This window comes from Emydura macquarii, unplaced genomic scaffold, assembly GCF_026122565.2.
Source record: "Emydura macquarii macquarii isolate MOO-44397 ecotype Brisbane River unplaced genomic scaffold, CSIRO-AGI_Emac_v2 contig_1045, whole genome shotgun sequence".
In the NCBI taxonomy this organism is placed as follows: domain Eukaryota; kingdom Metazoa; phylum Chordata; order Testudines; family Chelidae; genus Emydura; species Emydura macquarii.
In genome coordinates this window covers 5830990-5841507 of record NW_027131182.1, presented here as the reverse complement: position 1 = coordinate 5841507, position 10518 = coordinate 5830990, and the positions used below count along the sequence as shown (strand labels likewise).

At 38.0% G+C, this 10518-nt stretch overlaps 1 protein-coding gene across 4 annotated transcripts in view; it reads right to left on the bottom strand.

The window, feature by feature from the left end:
• Nucleotides 1–200: 200 nt before the first annotated feature.
• Nucleotides 201–10518, bottom strand: part of SMAD4 (SMAD family member 4) — a 32084-nt gene continuing 21766 nt past the window's right edge. For 3 of the 4 annotated variants that reach the window (XM_067545406.1, XM_067545407.1, XM_067545408.1), the window contains exons 8-12: nucleotides 9180–9230; nucleotides 7978–8161; nucleotides 6548–6716; nucleotides 5101–5239; nucleotides 201–1623 (exon numbers count right to left, since the gene is read on the bottom strand). In XM_067545406.1, coding sequence (XP_067401507.1) covers nucleotides 1412–1623; nucleotides 5101–5239; nucleotides 6548–6716; nucleotides 7978–8161; nucleotides 9180–9230 — 755 coding nt within the window. In that variant the 3' untranslated portion in view covers nucleotides 201–1411. Of the gene's footprint in view, nucleotides 1624–5100; nucleotides 6095–6547; nucleotides 6717–7977; nucleotides 8162–9179; nucleotides 9231–10518 lie in introns of those variants that run through there. The other variant, XM_067545409.1, reaches the window with a different exon arrangement.

Sequence of the window (10518 nt, the reverse complement as noted above, 5' to 3'; positions counted from 1 at the left end):
GCATGGTAAGTGTGAACCAGCCCTAAGAAACAACAGCTCTTCTGTACTTGTTGAGATGTAGCAAAAGAAAGAAACACTAGAAGAGCCCTGATGAAAAAAATTAAGATTTTTGTAACTTCCATTCCGAATCTTGATGCTATTGGCTGCTGCTGATCTTTCAAGTGAAAGTGACCCATCACTCTAGATTAGTGGACTCAAGGTGTAGAAGAAAATATTTAATATAAGCAAACAAAATACAATTGTATAAATTGGGGTGTCAGAATTTTATTTATACTATTAACTAGAGAGGAAGCATACATATTGTAGCTGTCATACAGTCAATACATTTGCAAGTTTTTCTACTTTAAATTCTCTATACAAAGTCATTGCCAATTTATGAGGTCATTGATGGCATTGGGTTTAAAATAACCAAGAGGTATAAAAACAAGTTTGTCATCTTGCCCTGAGTGGAAATGGTGAACAGATACAAAAACTGGATCCTAAATATTGATGTCATAATATACATGATTTAATGGTATACGCAAGTTATCACTTTTCAAATTAAGTAAAAAACAGTCAAGCTACCCATTTTAGACAAATGTCAAGTCAGACTTTTTTCTTTGTATTTAGACCACAAAATCAGTAGGAGTTATGAAAATATGTTCCTGTCATTAGATATTCATTATATAATTTAAGTGGCAATTTTACAGATCGAATAATTCATCTTATATTTAAACTGAGCACCAGCACTGAAAGTATCCACTCCTTTTAGTGTTTTAAAAATTGTGCACTTATACAAATAAAAATCTAAGAACTCTTTTCAAATAATAGTAAAGGAAACCACATTTTTTTTCCAGGCTGCTTTCAATTATTACCAACAATGTACGTCGCACTCTTCATTTTTAGCAGTTTGTACGCTTCAATCTGGAAAACCACAGCAAGATACTCATCAAGATAAAGAAATCTCCTCAGCTAGCAATTTGTTCCCTAAAAGATCTAAATGTAAGATTTCAGTAACTTTAAAGTTGTTTTAAGGTAAATGTTTATGGTGATTAGAAGGAATTTTCAGATATAAATATATATATTCTGCATATAAAAGGCTCTTGTGGGGCTTATAAGCAAGTTGCCATAATAGAGCAGATTAAGTTACCAGCATTGTGTTCAATCCCTTTGAAAGTATCTATACGGGCTTTACTTTAAGCTCTGAGCACGTGTGGTGACAGTAAAATTCTGAAAAAGTAACTGAAATCCAATTTCTGCATGTTCAGTTTCTTTCTGCTAAGAGCAAGAAGGCAAACACATTTTTAAAACCTGGTATTAAAAGATTAAGCAGAACAAAAGTAAAATATATCTTCAGGTTATAAACAGAATTGTATTTTACAATCCACCATCCCAACACTATAATGGCCCACAGCAGTGCAGCAGAGGGATCTCAGTCCAGAGGTTGCGGATCTGCAATAGGCATGGTATGAAGTACTTCATCTAGAAGCTGGAGGGCACGGTGTAAATGAATTTCAATCCAACAGGGTGTTTCTTTGATGCTCTGTCTTGGGTAATCAGGTCCCCAACCTTTCACAAAACTCATCCTGAGTATGCATAAGCGGCGAAGATCATCTACACCAATTCCAGCAGCAGCTGACAAACCTAAATAAGAGGTTTTGAGTAAATGTTCATGTGCATTTAGCTGTCTCTGACAGGTCATTTTACCATGCCAGTTCTACATAATACCTAGCCAATTCTACATAATAACTCGCTTGCTCAACTGTTCCTCCACATATAGTTCTCCCTCTCTACAAACCACGCCAGTCAACATTTCTAGATTTGTGCTACAGAAACATAGGTTTTCCAGCTCTACTTTTTGATTTATGTGGCTATGTATCCTTGCAAACCTCTATAAGCCATCAGATACAACCAGTTAGCCTGAAAACAGTTGTGATGGAAGTCGGTGTTAAAAGCCCATTTTAGAAAGCTAAGTATAGCTAGAGATACTGATGTCTGGAGTTAGGTGATGAACGTATGCTAAAGCACAAATTCAGCACAGCTTAGTAGACTGGTCAGTCTTACAAGAAACGTATTAAGTATTGACAATTCAATATATAGCTGTGCTGTCTTCATTCAAAATGGCCCAAAAGACACCAATCCAAATTAAACAAAAATAAGCAAATACTTCAAAATCTGTGTATGTAATTTATCAAGGAGCACCTTCTTCTATCTACAAGCATATGTATATAACCAATCTCAATTTTTCACTTCAAGAACATGATAACTTAATAGGACTGTACAAGAGGTGTTGGGAAATTTGCAACATCTACTGCAGTTTACTTTCTACCAGTGTTCTAAAGAAATCACATTGGCAGCGAGGGACCTAAAGCCATCATCATCAATTGGAATGTGTTATTAATGAGAACTGTTTGTATTTCCATTTTAATTTTTTTCCTTAGAATTTAGCTTTGTAATAAACATTTCCCAACAGTGTAAAGTTGGTACATACTGTAGGTTGCTTGCTCAAGAATGATTTTGTTTGTTTGTTTTAAAGCAGACAAAATGTACTTCATATCTTTAAAAAGACCTTACTCAAATGATTCTGGTTTCTTTTTATATTGTTTTGTTCATGTTTAATGAAACAAAAAAAGATGAGTATGGCAAAATGAGTATGGAGAAAGCTGAGGTACTCAATGCCTTTTTTGCCTCTGTCTTCACAGACAAGGTCAGCTCCCAGACTACTGTACTGGGTGGGCAGCACAGAATAGGGAGGAGGTGAACATCCCTCAGTGCTGAAGGAACAGGTTCAGAACTATTTAGAAAGACTGGACATACACAAGTCCATGGGGCCAGATGCAATGCATACGAGAGTGCTGAGGGAGTTGGCTGATGTGATTTCAGAGCCATTGGCTATTATCTTTGAAAGCTTGGGGCAATTGGGGGAGGTCCCTGATGATTGAAAAAAGGCAAATATAGTACCTTTCTTCAAGAAAGGGAAGAAAGAAGATCCAGAGAACTACAGATCCGTCAGCCTCACTTCAATCCCTGGAAAAATCATGGAGCAGGTCCTCAAGGAATCCATTTTAAAAGCACTTTAAAGAGAGGAAGGTGATCAGGAACAGTCAACATGGATTCACCAAAGTCAAGTCATGCCTGACCAACCTGATTGCCTTCTATGAAGAGGTGACTGGCTCTGTGGATGTGGGGAAAGCAGTGGATGTCATATACCTTGACTTTAGCAAAGCTTTTGATACGGTCTCCCACAGTATTCTTATCAGTAAGTTAAAGAAGTATGGGTTGGATGAATGGACTATAAAATGAATAGAGAGCTGGCTAAATCATCGGGCTCAATGGGTAGTGATCAATGGCTCCATGTCTAGCTGGCAGCCAGTAACAAGCGGAGTGCCCCAGGTGTCGGTCCTGGGGCCGGTTTTGCTCAACATCTTCATTAATGATCTGGAGGATGGGGCAGATTGTACCCTGAGCAAGTCTGCAGATGACACTAAGCTAGCGGGAGTGGCAGATACCCTGGAAGGTAGAAATAGGATACATAGTGACCTAGACAAATTGGAGGATTGGGCCAAAAGAAATCTGATGAGGTTCAACAAGGACAAGGGCAGAGTCCTGCACTTAGGACGGAAGAATCCCACGCACAGCTACAATCTGGGGACCGATGGACCAGGCACCAGTTCTGCAGAAAAGGACCTGGGGGTTACAGTGGATATGAAGCTGGATATGAGTCAGGAGTTTGCCCTGGTTGCCAAGAAAGCTAATAGCATATTGGGCTGCATTAGTAGGAGCATTGCCAGCAGATCGAGGTAAGTGATTATTCCCCTCTATTCGGCATTGGTGAGGCCACATTTGGAGTACTGTGTCCAGTTTTGGGCCCCCCACTACAAAAAGGATGTGGAGAAGTTGGAGAGAGTCCAGCAGAAGGCAACAAAAATGATTAGGGGACTGGATCACAAGACTATGAGGAGAGACAGTGGGAACTAGGCTTGTTTAGTCTGCAAAAGAGAAGAACAGGGGGGGGGGGGGAGGGAGGAGGAGGAGGAGAGTGTTGATAGCAGCCTTTAACTACCTGAAAGGGAGTTACAGGAAGGATGGAGCTAAGCTGTTCTCAATGGTAGTAGATGACAGAACAAGGCGCAATGGTCTCAAGTTGCAGTGGGGGAGGTCTAGGTTGGATATTAGGAAAATGTTTTCACTAGGAAGGTAGTGAAGCACTGGAATGGTTTACCTAGGGAGGTGGCGGAATCTCCATTTTTAGAGGTTTTTAAGGTGTGATTTGACAAAGCCCTGGCTGGGATGATTTAGCTGAGGTTAGTCCTGCTTTGAACAGGGGGTTGGACTACATGACCTCCTGAGGTCCCTTCCAACTCTCATCTTCTATAATTCTAAGTGATCATTAGAAAGACTGATGATTTCTGTTAAAATTAACTAGTTTAAGTACTTTGGCCACAACATTTTCAATGTTGTATGCAATGGCTTGAAATATCTACTTGCCAACAGCAAGACGGAAGCTAGAGAAGACTGATGTGCTTAAGTAAGCGTCCAGCATTTTGGAAAGTCTGGCTATTTATTTAGGTGCCTAAATATGGACATAAGTTGACGGAGCACCTATTTGACGGAGGCCTCTGAGCAAAATTCAGGGAATGCTCAGTGACAGATCCCAGCACCTTCCTGCAGAACAGGTTTACTTGGATGTTTTTCTTAGATCTCAGTGTTAGGCCCCAGTCTCACCCTCTCCCCCATCCCCCCTCTTTTTTGTAAGAGCAGCTGGTTAAGTTTAATTCTCTCCGGGAAATTTGTCAAGCTCTGTTTGAAGAGATGGAGATACAACTCCATTTAGAGGAATGTAGTTATGGTAGACCTTCATGCCTTGGAAATAGCATACTCTGTCAAACTCCTTTTATAGAGAAATTCTACAGCCACATTCACACTTGAAATTCCCACAGACTTCACAATGGGAGCTTCATGTGCAGAGAAGTTACAGAAATAGGTGCTTTATTTACTTGATAAATAAGAGCAAGTCTGAAGTGTGACTAAGCATAGATACAATATGACTCCCTTTCATTGTAGGATGTTTATCGGAGGAGTGCGGCAGGGAAGGCCAAAGAAATTACTTAATGTACTTACTGATAGCTGGGGCTATTCCACCTACTGATCCTGGTCCAGGGATGTTCCCTGCTACTGCTGCAGCCTGGGCAGCAGCTGCAGCTTGTGCGGTGGCAGCCTGCTGCTGCATCTGACGATGACATTGGCGTAAATCAAACACCTTTAAAAAAATATAAGTCTTGCATTACATAGATTTCTCTTATCCACTGCGGAAAGAGTTCCCAATGCTATGCTTGCTGTTATGCTACAAGAGAAATTAAAAATCATAACACCCATTGAGTTAATCTTCCTGGACACAGAAAAGCTTTTACCAACTGAATTTTTATTTCTAGAACATATAGAAATAAAAATAAAAAATCCCATCCACTGTTTTTACAGACTCTTCCAAGATCTGAGAACTAGTAGCTATACAAAAAGCAAAACACACTGAGGCCCATGTTGAATCTGTGTGGGCTAAAAGAGCTACTTGTGTGGATCAAATTGCAGGACCAGGGCCTAAGATAGTCACAAACTGATGAAATCCAGGAGAAGGTCATAGCTTAATCCTTACATTTCAAAAAGTGAGACACAAATGAAAAATAAGAGACAAGGTGTCTTCCTAAACTTTGAGTGTCTTTGTCTGCTTTTGTCAGAGCCTTGTTGAAATATGGTAATTTACTTACATGGAATACTAACAGCTGGTAGGCCTCAAATTAGAACTAGCTAAGTTTCAGTTTGTGAGCCCACTGCTTTTTTATAATAAAACAGTATTCAAATACACAAGAATTCTGTTCTCAGAGACTGAGGGATTCTACAGTGAGTGAAAGAAACTTAGTGCCCAGGGTATGTTGCTCAGCAAAGAAGTTGGGTTTTAAACCTTAATTTGGAGTTATACATTCTTACCTTAAGATGTATGTAAAGTGAATGATCATTTTAACGTAGGTTAAATCTGAAATCTTGCAGAAAAACATGATTTTGTATAAGAAGTTTGATGTTTGGTGGGTTCATTGGTTCAATACGTACATGCTGACAATGCCTTTTAAAAAAAAACCTGGCTGTTTTTCCCAAGATTTTATTACATTTCAAAATATCTTTTTTTCCAAAATTAAAAAAAGAATTGGACCATATAATAAGCTTAAGTAACAAACTTTTTGTAACGACTTGTTTAAACAAAAACTGTTAAAATGTAAAACCACTGCTAAGATTGCTTGTGACAGAATTATTAAATGGTTGGTTGCTTCCATAACATCTGAATAAACATGATCAATTTTAAAAGCCATTCATCAACAATAAGTAAAATAAATAAATCTTCATTTGGTACTAATTAGCCTAATAGAGACAAACAGTTTTTGTTTTAGTGGGAAAAAACAATTTATGTTATTTGGTTTAAATTTATTTCAACTTTTCAAAAAGCAATTTTTTTGCCATTTACAAGGAACAAATTCATTCGTTACTTCCTACAATTGTCATCCTGGATAGTCAAACCAACCTTTATATATGCACTTGGGTAGATCTTGTGAACTGCATCTCCTGGTGCACGCCCTGCTTCTCTGTCCAAGTAGTAACTCTGAACGAAAACTGCATGGTCACTGAGGCACCTAACCCACACGTCGCCCTCACCTTTACATTCCAACTGCACTCCTTTACCTATGTGCAACCTTAAAAAGGAAAAAAGGTCCAATGTACTTATATGTTCAGAAACTACACATCAGAACCTTGTTAAATAAACCCTATACGAATCCCCCAAGAGTTGTCAGTAGTCCACTACTCCATAATCTAAATTCCAGGCTGTAAAATAATTTACCTACAAGGTGAAGAATTATCCATTTTTCAAAGAATTGGAATTGTTGAAGTCTTAGCATTAGCGCACTGCAAGTGATCCAACACAGCATGAAGGGATATCACATACACATTGTATAATGAGCACACGGCATTTTACATGTAACATTAACTTTATGGGAGTAGCAGCATGGATAGGCAATGTAGGTCAAGGAATATTTAAAGTAATTGTAGGCACATATTCTGCATTCCAAAACTGTATCTGAACAAATACAAACTTGGGCCTCCTATTTCAGCAGATTAAGAACCCACACAGACAATTGTCCTAAATTGTTTGCAGTGTTGTTGTAGCCGTACTGGTATCAGAACACAAGAGACACAAAATGAGTGAGGTAATACTGTTTACTTGACCAACCTAGTGAAAGAGACCATCTTTCGAGCTACACAGAGCTCTTCTAAAGTCATCCAAGTGTACAGTCCTGCATTACAGAATAGCATTGTACACATCTTCTGAAGCCATGCTCCAAAACAGCAACATGACCTCTTGGTGATGTCACAACAATGCACCATATTTTAAGGTAACTAACTATAAACACTTGGAATTATTTTAGTCCGTTGCATTCCTGTTTGTTTCACAGGGAAAGGAGTTTATCACAAGCAAGAGAGTTCCCGAAATCCTCTCTCTGCTCATTCACCAAAATCTTAAATGTGTGGTGAGAATGAAAAACAAATATCTTTTTTTAACTTGGGCTATGATGCTCTAATCAACCTACGTCCTTCAGTTAGTCTCATCTTCGCCCTTACCCTCAAAAGATTAAATCTTCTTTCCCCAGGCACAAAGACAAATTCTTCTTAAAATTACAAAACTTTCAAAGACAATTATATAAATCAACAGAAATGTAATATGCCACACACAAGGGGCACGCTCCTGGGCCACTGATACACTTCTCAGATGGATGTACACACCTGAAATGTGAATCTAAAGGCCCAGGAAGATACATGCTGCAGTAGTGTTTTAATCAGAACATACAAAACTGCACTTGTACCTTCAAAAGATAGGTATATATACCAAAAGCAACTCTTCAACAATAAATATAAAATAGCACCAAAGTCTGGTTTTCCAGAAGACATGCAAAATACCTTGCTCTTTCAATGGCTTCTGTTCTGTGTACATTAGAAAGCTGGCCCAGGCAAAAGCGGTCTCCTCCAGAAGGGTCCACATAGCCATCAACAGTAACAACAGGACAGCTTGAAGGGACTTTAAACGTCTCCCCCACCTGCACATCCATTTCAAAGTAAGCAATTGAACACCAGTACTCTGGAGCTAGAGAAGACAAAGAACAGACTGAAATGCACCACTAAAAATTCTGGAAAACCCTGAGACAAGGGGTTAGAACTTTTGCTATTTGTACTTGGAATTTAATTTTCAACAATGTGTGCACGTATTATATAGTGAGCTTAAAGGCACAAAATTGCATCCACTTTCAAATTTTCATATAGCATTTTCTAGTGAACATTTTGCACATTAGAGATACAACTGAAACACCTGGGCAGGAATGAGGTCACAGTAATTTAAGCTTGCAGTTGCATTTAACATAATTATTCTAACTGCACACAGATGTCAATGTACTTGCATATTAATTATGGTTTTTATATATATATATAGTACAGGTTGATTTTTAGGAAATTAAGGCAATCACTGCAGATTACTAGGAGAAATACTGTTTTTACCATAACAGGACAGACAAAGGCTTTTAGTTTTTATAAAAACCCTTAAGTATTTCAGACATACTTTTATGAAACAATACTTAATTATGAAGAATGTGGATTATATAAAAATTCAAATTTATGTAATTAAGATTGCTGTCTTATCACCAGTTAATTTCAGTTTTCAATCACTGCCAGTTTTTCTTTCAGTTGCAGAGGCCAATGAATGAAAAAATAAGTTCCTGTTTAAATCACACAAATGATGCAACCTGTGTGATGGGACAAACTGTATTATTATACAGTTGGAATACTATCTTGCATCTGCAAGTGGGCTAGTTTTCTAGGTTTCATTGAAAAACTGGAGCTGCTTAGATTCCAGCAATTGCTTAAACTTATACAAAAATCTGTTTTGTCTATTTAAAATCCATTCTTTGCAAGTGTGGGCTTTTAGTGTCTGGAAATTCCGACAGTTACATTTTGAGATAGCACAAAATGGATAAATGTTATTATTTCTTTGTAACATATGTTTGGCGCAGCTTTTGAAGTAGGTGATACGGGGCTTTGGATCAGGCCCATACTGAATAAATTTAATTTTCCATTATACTTTGAACAACTCTTCAGAAGCATGCACTTACCTGGATGATTTGATATAGGAGGCTGGAATGCAAGTTCATTGTGAACTGGCCCTTTAAAAAAAAAAAAAGCATGAAGTTTATTTTAAATGAAGATACAGATTTCTGAGTATTTTGTTTTGGTAGAGCCCACAATGTGCTAGGCACTTTCCAAACAGAGAAGGTATGGTCCCAGCCCTGACGAGCTCATTCTAAAGACGGAGGTTAACAGAGAGCTTAATCATGGCAAAGAATGGTTAATTTAATAATTTGTTCTTTTATTTTTATTATAAATTAGCCATGCTCCTCATGCAGAAGTGCCTCTTTAGGAGGGATTAAATGTGCCATCTTACAGATGAGTTCAGGAAAAGCGTCATGGACAAAGGCACAATGGCTTCTGGGAGAAGAGGACAAATAAAGTTGGCAGATGTCAATGAATGAGACTGCCCAAAGTAAGACGAGCAGGAAGCCAAGGAGACAGCCCAGGAGTACCACCATCCAAGCAGAAGTATCATTTATAGAAAATTGAAAGTATTGAATTACAAAGCCAAGTCAATATTGAAAACATTCATGAGTACCTTAAGCACCAGCAATATTTCTGAATTCCGGTACTTCAGATAAACAAGATTGGGTATGGAGTGGGAACCAAGTAGAAGGGCGTAATAACACTTAATAGCAGAGTCTAAAATATATTTTGCTGACACAGGAAAACTCCAAAGTAATTTATTATATTAAATAATAATAAACAAGGTGCGGAGCAAAACCATTGCAAATAAAAAAGTTGTAAGTACAATAATAGGAAATCCAGAATTATCCCAGTGTTTGGAGATCACCGAATTCCAGAATAAGAGGACAGGCAAAATTAATTTTCATTTTTGTTCTATTCTCACCACACTCCTCGCTCTTAAATAATGTAAGTTGCTAAACATTTAGGCTCTACTGATCTCACTCAAACCTACTAGATTACAACATAATGCCATGTTGTATGATTGAAATATAACCATGTGTAACATTGTGGCTACCACTATTATACAACTGCAACAAAACTTATGTCATGTGATGTGTCAATGGAAAAGTTATGATTCGCTAAATGTGATTTTCCTGTTTATATGGATATATCATTTTGTAACTGAAATATAGATTTTTCTATATTTTCTATAACTGAAGTTATAGATATTGACTATGGGTACGTCTTCACCGACGCTGGCAAATTCGCCGCCGTCAGATCGATCTACCCAGATCAATTGAGTGGTCAGTGAAGACCCGCTCAATCGATCCGGAAGTCAACTTGTTAAAACCACCCCCTCAAGTGGCGCAGCACTATGAAGACGCCATGCACAATGGAAGTTAAGTCGACGGGAGT